Below are 13,124 nucleotides of genomic sequence, written 5' to 3' on the forward strand. Positions count from 1 at the left end.
CAGATCTCAAATTAAGGGCGTAGAACGCAATAGAAGAACTGGCAATAAACCCTCCGCCACTCCTTTTAATCACCAAGTTTTTTGTTTTACACAACGTTTGTAAGCAGCTGCAACCATTACACCATGTTCCAGATGACATCTCAAGTAATTAATAATAATAAAATAAATTCAAACTAAAGATTTGTCCTCCATCAGAGATAAAGTGTTTTCTATTTATTAATTCTTTATAATTAGGTTTTTTTACTTTATAAGATATAACTTTAAAGTGACTTTTAGCTTTCATATTTCTAGAATTCAAATTCTCGTTTTGTCATGCAACGAAACTTTTGTTTGGTTTATGGAATGTGTCATTGAAAGTATATCCCAGTTTTAACGTACAATGCGTCTTGTGTTTGAAAACTTTTGAAGAACGTACCAGGCACAGTTCGATCGAATGCACAACAATGGCACGAAAGTGCACAATGCTGTACTGTTTTCTCCAGAAATGTTAATGCTATAATTTCTTACATACACCTATAATTCGTAATCTTGTAGATTACAGCAGCATGATTACAGATTACATTACTTGGACCAGTGTTGGCCTAGTATCTCCAGTGCGAGTGCGAGTTGCATCTCTGATGTCGTAGGTTCAGCCCCGGCTGTGCATCAATGCACTTTCTTATATATATCTCAACTTATATCATCATAGTATATCTTGTGAGATGCACTAATATGTGAAGTTACGGGTAAGAAAATATTTGTCGAGCCTTTTATTTTAGATAGCTTTACACTTAAACACATGTTTTCATCTCATTCTTTATTTTCCCTTTTTTGGCAAAGGCCTTCTCACAATCATTCCTGTCTGCACTGAGCCACTCTCTGCCTCAATCTGCTCTATCCACCTTCTAATTGGTCTTCCTCTTTTGCAGTCATTGTATCTTGGGCACGAGTTTAGTACTTTCTGTTCCTCCTGCCACGTGTCCCGCCCATTTCTACTTAAGTTTATTTATTTTAATTGTAACATCTGCTACCTTCGTTGTTTTTCTTAAAGATTTATTTTATTTTTCGTATAATTTTAAATAAATAAACCTAGCTATCAACATTAAAAACAGTTTCGCAAGAAAACTACAAACACAGCATTGACTGATTTAAAGTCTTAATAAATTCCAGTACGGAAAACCTAGATTTTTCGCGAACAAAGAATGCGAAGACAGGAGACCTAGGTAATATGAAAATTACTGGAGTGTAAAGATCTAGATCTGGAATGTACCTAGCTCAAAGCTCTGTATCGCGAGGTATTTATGCGGGAAACGAAAACCGGAACAAACCTAGCTATCTCTTTGACAGTTCGCCTTTGTAATGATGCACAATTGTAAATATTAATAACTAGCTATTCCTTACGGCCTTTTGCAACTAAATTCTGTTTTCATACTCAACTGGAATAACAATTCTGATTCTCATTATAAAGCTTTTGATTGTTTGTTAAAATTTAAATATCACAGTACACGGACACACACGGCTCCATTAAATTAATGATTATTTCAATAGTATCGAAGTAATATTAATATCACATATACATAAAATTCAATATATTAATTAAAACTAGTTCATAAAGTAAAAATAATGAACTATGTCTATAGTATTTTATATTATGGATATTGAAGAGTAGTTCTATTTGGTCTTAATTTTAAGTTTAAGAAGTGTCATTGTAAAGAAATTATTAGTAAATTATACAATTTACTATGTAATACGAAATCTTAGATGAAATATTTAACTTATAGGCTGAGAAAATTAATTTTACCGGCATTGTTACTCGGCCGATACTTACTACTTTGTTTCGCTTATGCTAGACGCATTTTGCATATGATTATATTTTTGCCAATTAGATTTATTAGTTACGCACTCAATTGTATAATTATTTAGTGAGTGTTTGTACTTAAACTGTTGCAAGGCTAAGTATTTATTATTATATTATCAGTCTAACCTCTGTTGTTCCCATACTAATTTCCCCCTTTTCCTTACGACTTACCTTTGCCTGTTAAGAATATATCGAAACGACATATGTATTCAGAGCTTATTATTTTAAGATATAATTGAGTATCAACTGTAGTACCTGTAGCTGAGTTTCATCAGCGGACCTCAAGCCAGAATACGAAATTCCGCCCGAAGTACCTAGACGTCAGTCGTTCGACAACTGTGCGTTTTTTAAGGCAGTTTTTGCCGTGCACAACCAGCTGCCCACTGAAGTATTTCCGAATCAATTCAACTTAAGGTCATTCAAGAAAAGAGCGTACTAATTCTTAAAAGCTGGAAATGCACTCGCGAACACGCGAATCGAGACTATTCGTGGGCGGCGGTATCACTTAACATCAGCTGAGCCACCTACACGTTTTCCCCCTGTGCTATTTAAAAAAAAAAACATTTTTTTTGTGGTACAAACAGATTAAGAGGAATAATAGTTTTAATGAAGATGACAAATGTTAATATACTGGTATATTTTGAAATTATAGTACAGTCAAAATCAAATATAACGAGATCGAAAGGACAATCATATTTGGTCGTAAAAACCGATAGTCGTAACAGCCGATGACGTTGTTAATAAGTACCTAATACATATAATTCAGCCGGGACCTTTGATTTTGGTAAATATAACCGGTATGTTGTTCTAAACGATGTCGTCATATTAATTAATTAATGACTATAATAGCTTACTTACCCCCCACAGTGGGTTGAGCTCATCTGGCCGGAGTTGGAAGTATTTCTCAGCTAGAGCCAGCGGAGGAGCTGACGCGAGACGCACGTTGGTCCAGCATCGGAGGAACTTCACGACGGACTCGAAGGTGTAGAGTGCCAGTCGATCATTGCCGTAGTTTGACATATGTGTCATGAAGATATTTATCTAGAAGACATTTTTTTGTCATTATTTTCAAGTTCGTTTTGTTTCACGACAACATGCAAAAAGTGTCCCAAAAATATACCTTATTGCAACGATTTTAATACACTTCTCATCACAGCATAAACACAATTGTATACAAAGAGACTAAATAATAATTTAGTAAACAATATGCAAGAAATCTGATTTAGGGAGCTTAGTTTATAAAAACCCAGCATGTCTTAGACCTTAAATTCGACAGAAATGGCTCGTCAGCATGTAGAAATAAAAAAAAATAAACACGTTAATATTATAAATTCAATAAATATACATTTTTATTATTTTATTTTACTCCAACATCTATAAGGACTGGTTAAAACTGGCGTCGCATTTATAGATCAATTTAGCAAGGTCACCTCGAGATAAATCCACAGTGTAACTTGAAAACTCCGATTGACATATATTTGTACACCGAACACGTAATAACAAAATAATAATTTATTTGTACAATCAGTAGAAATATGTCCACTAAGTTTCAAATACGTAAAATTGTATTAATATACAATAGCAATAAATGAATTGTATTGTATTGTATGTGTGGACCCTGTTTCCGCACTTAGACGCTCAAAAGGTCCATTGTGCGTAAAGTCCTGGCTAACTAAGCCAGCCTAACTCCTTCCAAAAGCACAGAAGCCTCCTGGGCACTTCGCAGGCTTCACGGAGCGACCTCACTGTTCCGAGGATTTCTACACGTTGTTTAGTCACAGCCTCGCATTCCAGGACTACGTGGGTGACTGATTCGACTGATTACTACGTAGGTCCAGAGGCAAAACTTGTAGGGCTATCTCCAAAGCTGCAGTAGGCGTTGTTTTCATGCAGCCGCTTGCAGCGGACAACGCAAGCCTTTGGAAGCGTCCAAGTTTGATTACTGCCGTTTGGAGCTCTGTTCTCGGCCACCAAACCAGGGCTCCGTAAGCTAGCATTGGCCTGATTACGGCAGTGTATAGCCATAAGGTAATCTTAGGCGATCTACCCCATTTCACGCCTAGCATCTTTTTGCATTGGTAAAGCGCGATCGTTGCTTTGCTTAGCTTGTATTCCAGGTGTTTATTCCAGAGCAGTTTTCTGTCTAGAATCACACCTAAGTACTTCGTGTTTTCCTTTAGTTTTAATTCTGTATCGAAAAGTTTTGGTAGTCTATGCGGTCCAAGGACTCTTCGGTTAGTAAAAAGGATCAGTTCTGTTTTTGATGGGTTGACAGATACCTCATGTTGACTGCACCATCTCTCAATCAATCTGAAAGCCTTTCTCATGAGGTCACATAAGGTGCTTTCAAAGTTCCCCGATACGAGGATTGTTATGTCATCCGCATATCCCACAGTGTAGAGATTGATAGCGTTGAGAGAAATAAATGTATTTTTGTATTCATTAATACTGTTGCATTACATATTTGGTTCATTCAGATAACATAAAGAGAGCAACAAGGCGGCCTTGTGACAAGTGATATTTTCCTGGCAATCCTACTAAGGAAAAATAAATACTATATAATAAAATCTATTAATGGAATATAACATTAAAATCCCATTGCTGATTTTGCGTGAGTTAAAATGATTACAATAAACCGTATTAAACTAAGGTTATTTTTATAAAATCGAAAATTTAAATCTTAATTAAAACAGCCAGTAACGGAAAATTCAAATAGATAGCGTGATAATTCCCCAGTCCTAAACAAACTAGACGTCCACTTCAAGGTCGGGGTTATTTATTATCGCCCGTGGAAGCACCTCTAACCCCACAGTTATTTAACAGCGGACTATTAAACCAGAATTTGATGTATGGCCAACCCAATGAATTAATCAAATTCCACTTAATTTACTTATTGGGAAGTTCTCTATTAATTTCGTTACTGCAATGAACGTTGTCTTTAATAGTGAAATATTATATTGTAGTGCTTTTTGTCAAACAAAAGAGGCGGGTGACAAAGCCATTAGCCAGCGGTCATTAATACCATTATCAGAGGAATACGATCTGTACAACGTGTACTCACGACCTGTAAGTATTTAAGCGAGCTGGGATTGTGATATTTTGGTCTACTTTCTGATGAAAAAATTAATATTACAAGAAATATTTGATTGTATTTACAATGAAAAATGAGCAAAGGTATATTCGATACCAGGCTGTACATGGACTTTCTGTCTATGTGTGCATTTAACATTCGCTTAAACGGCAAAGGAGAACATGGTGAGAAAACCGGCTTGGCTTAGACCCCAAAAGGTGGACGGCGTGTGTACACACAGATTAATCACCTACATGCCTATTACATTGAACAATAATCATGAAACAGATACAGACATCTGAGACCCGGAACTCAAAAAGTTAGCGCCACTGTATTATTTTTATTTCATTAGTAAATATGAAAAAAAAATATGTATTTCATAAAAAATATCCAGTCGTTATTACCAAATAAAAAGAATTCTAAAAATGTATTTATAATAAATCCTAAAGAATATTTGGATCTAATGAACCGATAATACAAATCATTTTAACAATAAAAAGCCACGATATTTGTGTATAGACAATATTAAGCCGAACTTTTTCGTGGTAGTCGACATAACAATATAAGTCAGAGAACAAACGGTCGAACGAAAACATTGCTTACGATAAAAGATTTTGATTTGACGTTCATATGTTGTTTATTAATATAACATGGGGCATACGGGCAGGAGGCCGATCTGATGTTAAGTGGTATGTGCGCCGCCCATGGACAATCACATTGCCAGAAGACTCGCGGTCTTTAAACTAGATTCTTGATTTTAAAGATTGAAATCTACTTGACCTTGCCCATATTAAAAAAAACGTCCTTCACCTTCGAGGTTTTCATCAATACCTAGAATGAGAGGGGAAGAAATAGAATTTGTCAAAGTTTACTGTTGCCCGTGCGATCGCTAGAAACTATTTATTTATTTAGTTATTTTATTTATATTATTAAAGTATTCCTACAGCTACTTATTAAAACATATTCAAACATAAACATAAAGCACAGTTTTACCTATTTATACAACAAAGTACACATTCATACTAAATTATAAGTTTTAAGATTCATTGATTATTATAATAAATATTTAATATAAAGGGTAAATAACAAAGCCGTTATTAATAAAATATACCAGAGTTTTAAATATTTTTTAGTCACATTAATATATATCTATTTGATGGTAATTTGTGTTATAATCTGTAGGTATACGATACATGACTGAGTTACGTAAATAGTTTTTATTAGACCGAGGAATCTGGAATAGTTGGGTTTGCCGTGTATTGTATGATGAAGGGGTGTGAACTAGTTAAAGCGACAATAAGTCGGGGCAGTCAATTTAACTATTATAGAACTCTCTAGAAAGAACTCTAAAGAAACTATTATAAAACTCTCGCATGTCAATTTAACTATTATAGAACTCTCTAGAAAGAACTCTAAAGAAACTATTATAAAACTCTCCTGTCTTTTTACAGCATTATATAAACGGGATTTAAGAAAGTTTAATAAGGAATATAATTACGCAGTTATATATAACATACACCAAGCCACTAATAAAAAACATAATATTGTCCTTTTCACAATATAATTTTTTTGATGATAAACATGATATAAACAACCTTCAATAACTAACAATGGTGTTATGTGAATTGAAATGGACGCAAAAAACCTAGTGCAGAAACTATTACATGAGAAAAGAAATGAGATTATTCTAAAAAAGTGCATTTTTCTATCTCAGTCAGCTCTGACAATAATCGAGAGAGCATTTCAAAGTGAGATTAATAATGAAAAAGCTCCAGAATGTAGGTTACCATTACTCCTATATGAGATTAAGAATTCTCAGATGTTAGAAATCTTTTTAATAATCAGATCAAACGTTAACAATATCCTCGTCAGGGATATTATAAAAGAAATTAAAATAGCGGGCATAGAAACTTCATGCAAAGTTTGTTACTCGATTGTGACACTAGATTATATTTGAGTCATCGAACATCACATATGAATACTTTATTATGTCGACATTAGTACCCCGTAATACTTTTGGATGCTTGGTTGAAAATATATCCCGGAAAAAAAAACTAAGAATACCATGAAAACGATGACGACAAAATATTAGGTCCTTAGGGCAGTCCAAATCGCCTTCACAGATTTTATTGATTCCCGTCCGACTGTTTTTTTTAGTAAAGGGATCAATGAACTACCTATGAGATGGCAAAAGTGCTTAGAAAACGATGGTTCATACTTTGATTAATTAAATATATTATATTTAAAAATATTCGACTTTTTGTTCCTCCCATACCAAACGGCAATTTCATATGTAAGGACCTAATATAAATTTCGGGGGTGAAAGGAATGTAAAAAGCATTGAGTAGATACAAATTGAAAATTCTAAAGACTCGCGAGTCAGGCACAGAAGGCTGATCACCTACCTGCCTATTCAATTAATAAATGATCAAGAAACAGATACAGAAATCTGAGGCCCAGACCTAAAAAGGTCCGATAGTAGCACTATTGATTTGATTTTTTATTCAAGTATACGGTAGTCTATCAGTTTAGTTTAGGAGTTCATTAATTAAGTATATACACTGCCCGGAATTGGCCTTGTCGTAGATTTCGACGGACTTATTTCTACGATTCCATAGGGAGTAACATCGACACCATTACTGTTTCGGTTAAACTTGGTTACATGATACTCGGTTAAAGTAACTTACCGTAAAACAAAGACAAATTAGTTACATTGGTTGTGTTTGTTAATGATTAGCTGTACAGTTTTATATTGTCTAATGCAACGCCTTTCTCATTGTCTTTGTATATATCTAACAAGGCGTTCACTAAATACTAGTTCATCGTATATTTGGGACAGAGGCACAATTTGTACCCAATACAAAAAATTAAACTAGATGTCATACTACCTATAACATACGTATGACATAGGTTCCATACACCTAAATAAAACATCTTTACGTATAGAAAAAATAACTTCTAATATTTTTTACATGACGTATTTTTATCACAGTGATCAGCGAAAGACAGTCACAATATATTATATAATTACCATATTATTTTTAAAGAAAAATAGCCTTTGTAGCGTGAGTATTTAGACCATAAGTTTTGACTGTAATTATAAATAAGTTATTATTATGACATGATAATTAATGTGACATTGGCTTGCCTATTTTTAATATGCCTGATTGTGGATTATATATACATCAATCTGAATGAACTTTCCTTTGCAAATAAACGATTCATTATTATTATTATTAAAATGGAATATGCTATATATAATTTCACATGTGTCTACTATGGCCTACAAACGCGAAGTCTACAAACAATCGAGCCTGAGTTAAACATTCAGTGATATTCTGATGATGTTGAATATTTTAACACTTATGTATAGACTCTGTTCCAGTCCATTTAACATGTAATACTCTAATGTAAGCCTTTATATGGAAGTGGTTAAGCATGAAAGCCTCAACTCTCAGTTCGTGCGTTTGATAGCTGCGGAAAATTACCGTATGAGGATATGTAGGCTCAAACATTGAGGTAACAATGAGCTGATATTTACAATGATGAAGTAGACAGCTAAAGCTATGACATAAGGAGAAGTTGTATTATTTAAATTCCATTTACAGTGTTCAACATGATAAGTACTACAGTTTACTACTAATAACATTTTTTTTTTAATATTTTCGTCTTATTTACCAGTTATTACTCGATCGGCTCGATCGATGCTTATGAGTTTTTTATGCATATTCAGTTAGTCTGAGAATCGGCTACTATCTTTCAAATCCCTAAGTGATAAGGGGTATCCACCCAAAAACATTTATATTATGTTTTAGACAATCTTTATTAAGATACAGCACACAAAAATACATACAACCCTTAATTGTCACCTCTCGACGATCAACCCCTATTTTAATTATAGTAGGTTATTTTTAATGAACTAAAAAAATGTTTCCTGAAAATAATATACATGGCAAAACGATGTTTGCCGAGTCAGCTAGTTTCTCTATATAGAGTTCAGAATTCATGTCATAATTTTCTAATCAACAAATAATATTGATAGTAGTGGATTGAAAATACAGGTTTGTATGTAAAGTTGAGGTGATCTTATCAGTTAGGGGTTTGAAAGAAAGATAGGAGCCGAGACTTACTGAATATGCATAAAAAAATTCATAGGAATCGATCGAGCCGTTTAGGAGGAGTAAGGGAACGAACATTGTGATACGAAAATTTTATATATTAGATAAGTAGTATTATAAAGATATATATAATCACAAATTTATAACAATTGGACTGAGTTAGCGAGATACTCCCAGTCTTAATTAACGATCGCTATATTTATTGGTAATATATGTTTTATTTAAAGGTAGCTCTTATAATATATTAATTTTTTCTTCCTTTAAATTTCTTCTGTACAAACAATACCTGTCCACATGGTATCCCTAACTTTCTTACTAACTAACTGACGTGAGACTGATCTTAAATAATCGTGATCCATTTTTCTTTTTTTTAGTTTAGTTTATTTTTTTCGTTCCTGTTTAGTTCACTTCTCGCCTACCTTATCTAATTTAATACATATGTTTTCTCTTGTCACAGTGGTTGCCTGGAAGAGATCGTTCGATAAGGTCGCCAGTTGCCCTCCATTAAATTTAACATGTTCACTTTTTATATTATGTGCAACGAAGTGTCAATAATTAAAATATAAAAAAAATAAATTCAATAATATATTGTAGAGAGAAATTGATGTGACAAATAACAATTACAGTACACGAGACGTTTGGTGTAAACCTTTCAGTAAATTTTATATGTTCTGGACGTAAGCACATAAATACTAACTCGGCTTAAGTGCAAACCACACGTTTATCACGAGTGTTTACTACAAATTAACTAGACTATTTAAAATCTTGCTTAGTGTTACGTCAGAGCTTAAACGCGAAACCGGTGAACATATTACAATGCAAATGGTAGCACGATTTTATTATGCATTGATAAACTTCGTAGCATATGCGAAATAGATAGGCCAGCAAACAAAAACGTATATATTTTTGTCTCAGAGATAATTTGTTTGTAATGCAAGGTTTTTAAATATAAATGCAATACGAAATGGACACCTGCCCGTGGTGCATATAACGTGGATGAAAGATCTACTTTTGTTACTAAATAGTGTTAACTAAATAGTGTTTAATTTACTAGAGAACGGAAAGGAGGCGTGAGACGTTAAGTGACATCGTAGTTTTACCAGGAGGCTCGGGAGCGCGTTGCCGACCTTTACAGATTTGGTAAACTTGAGGATTGAAATTGGGAAAAAAAACTTAACGTCTTAAATAATTGTCGCGATGAATAATCTTCTCTTTGGTAAATGCCGTGAGAAAAGTTACCAAATATTAAAGAATCTTCGTAAACACAATGAGAACATACATTTAAACCACTACCGCCTAGTTAGAAAGCAGACACACTTTTTATATTACAAACAAACAAGCCCATAAGGCTCTAAAAGGCAGCCCCCATTAGAGACCCATGTTAGTCGAAGCGGCCGTTCTTGACTCGATTCACTACTATATATATAAATCTCGTGTCAATTTTATTTCACGATACAACATACAAAAATACATACAACCCTTAATTGTCACCCCTGTAGAATTAACCTATGTTTTATTATAGTTATTTTTAATTAACATAAAAAAAATGTTTGCTATAAATGATACTTGGCAAAACGACGTTTGCCGGGTCAGCTAGTAATATATAAAAAGAGATATAGCTGTATCTACCAAATGCCCAATTATAACTGATTGCAACAAACACAATAAACGAAGTGAAAACTTTAGCAATTTAAATTCAACAATGTTTAGTTCAAGAGAATTTAATCCAGCCAGGTATGGTTCTCTTGGGGAGATAGCACGTAAACTACGTACAAATTAGTCACGAATTTCATTTCAATTGAGACACAACCTCCAAATTTAATAAAAAATACTACTAATATATATTTTGGATTTGTCTCCAAGGACTTTGTCTCAGGTTAGTCAAGGAAGAATTAAGACAGTTTTTTTTATTACTGTTGTGAAATATAAGATCAGCTAACTTAACCTGACCCGTTACAAATGCTAGTTTACATTTATCTCAATAAGATCATTAGTTGTCGAGAATTTTTTCAACAAACATCATAATTATCAGCCATTATTTGGCACTTGCTTCTCTGTATCCACTGGGAGCCAAACTCCATTTTATCTGTCTTGTATCTGTTTCGTGATTATTTTTCAATCTAATAAGCGAGTAGGTGATCAACCGCCTGTGCCTGACACACGCCGACCTTTTGGGGCTTTGGCATGCTATTGTTCTGTCATGAAAGCATAAAGATATTCCTTCACCGTGCGAGTGAGATAATGCGCAGATAGACGGAAAGTACATTGGTACACGTCCGGGTTAAGAACCTACAAGCTTAGAGATGACAGTCGCAGGCTGCATCCAACACTGTTATGAAGCACGAATAGATCATCACATTCCAATGTTATCCAATTCAGCCAATATCACAAATATACCAATCAAAACGATAACATTCTATTTTGAAGTCGGTTAAAAATAGCACAATAAATGTATTTAATATAGAGTTGATTTATCAATAACAGTTCAAATTCGAAACTTACAGGATTATTAATGACAGTCTGGAAAAGCTCGCCGCCCTGAATCGACTTGTCGAGTCGTTCCCGACCGCCCGGATATCTCTCCAGCAGTAGCGTGTGCGTAAAAAGCCCACAGGTCTGCCGAGGTAGCACCATGACGCCTCTATGCTTGAAGCCGCGACGCAACCTGTCGGAATTATAAGACTAATTAAAAGACGGAGACCAGAGTAACAAGCACTACAAGGCAATTTAGAAAGTAAACAATAAATTCACCATGGACACAGCTGAAAAATATATTAACTGTCCTATGTTTCCTTAAGACAATCGTTAACTAATAAGCTATGAAGGTGCAGGTTTTTTATGCCACAATGCGCAAGAGTGCTCTGTATCTCTGAAAAGCGCGTGCGGGAGCCCTAACAGCACGCTGTCGGTACTAACTGGAAGGCTGGATCGCCCTTACAATGGAATACATGTACCCTATTTAATTTTATGATTTCAAACCCTACTTATTTAATATTTAGGACAATTGTAACCAACACAATAATAATATGGACTTATTGTCTGCTTAAAACAAAAAAAATATTATTTTTAAATTACGATGTTTAATTTACCTCTTATAGATAGCTTATAGTATTAATTATAAATAAACACGAATGTAAGAGCAACATGATGTAGACTTTTCTTTATTCTATACAAGATATGTTACATATAAACTTTGTAATAACGATATAGAGGGATACATATATATATATCTTTATCTTTAAGGTCTAATTTAGACGGCAAAGTTACGCAATCATTTTTATCTACAAGTGTACAAGTTTTATAATAAAATTATTAATAAAAATCAACAGAAAACAGCAATTAGGCCATCGAAAACCGTAAACATTTCCAAGCCACATTCAATATACTGCACAACATTTTTTTCTTTGGACCAAATTCAAACCACAGGATATAGAATAAATTCTAGTTTTCAAAACAATACGATATATATTCTATTTTTATCTTTACAAATGCGTGATTTTTTAATCCACATGTGCAACGATATAAATGCAAATGCTTTTAGTTTAATTTCCATCCATACAAAGTTCCTTCGTATGAATTTGATAAAAACAATGTTGTGGATCTTAATTTGAGTGAGTTCGTTTCGATGCTTAATAATCAAATCTTTAAAGAGTTTTTTTAGGTCTTGGTTGTGGTGGAATTTCATATTTTATTTATGAACTCTTATGAGGACATTGAAAAGATCTTTGTTATAAATCAGTGGCGCTATAACCTTTTTATATCTGGGCCTCAGGCATGCAAGTAAGTGATTAGGTCAGGTGATCACAGCTCAAAAGCCGATGGCGTGTATCAGGCCCAGGCACACTTTTTGGGTACTGTTGGGTTGGGTACGATGTTTTCATTCACCGTTCAAGCAAATGACAAATGAAAAAAAAAACACAACGGGTGCACAAACGGGGATCGAGGCTACGACCTCAGGGATGATTGTCGTACGCTGAAGCCACTAGGGCAACACTTTCTTCTTCTTTCTTCAAGTATTTCTACGTGTGAAAATGACAATTTAGGAAGGGGCAGCGCAAAACCAGATCCAAGCAACTTCCTCACAATCGAGTAGCCCGCG

At 34.1% G+C, this 13,124-nt stretch overlaps 1 protein-coding gene across 4 annotated transcripts in view; it reads right to left on the minus strand.

Moving 5' to 3' along the window:
• LOC123708201 (bifunctional heparan sulfate N-deacetylase/N-sulfotransferase) overlaps positions 1 to 13,124 on the minus strand; it is a 136,194-nt gene that overhangs the window by 18,826 nt on the left and 104,244 nt on the right. For all 4 annotated transcript variants that reach the window (XM_045658776.1, XM_045658778.1, XM_045658775.1 and 1 more), the window contains 2 exons: positions 11,528 to 11,690; positions 2,696 to 2,878 (listed from right to left, as the gene is read on the minus strand). In XM_045658776.1, the coding sequence (XP_045514732.1) occupies positions 2,696 to 2,878; positions 11,528 to 11,690 (346 nt within the window). The remainder of the gene's footprint in view (positions 1 to 2,695; positions 2,879 to 11,527; positions 11,691 to 13,124) is intronic.

This window comes from Pieris brassicae, chromosome 4 (assembly GCF_905147105.1).
Source record: "Pieris brassicae chromosome 4, ilPieBrab1.1, whole genome shotgun sequence".
Classification (NCBI taxonomy): domain Eukaryota; kingdom Metazoa; phylum Arthropoda; class Insecta; order Lepidoptera; family Pieridae; genus Pieris; species Pieris brassicae.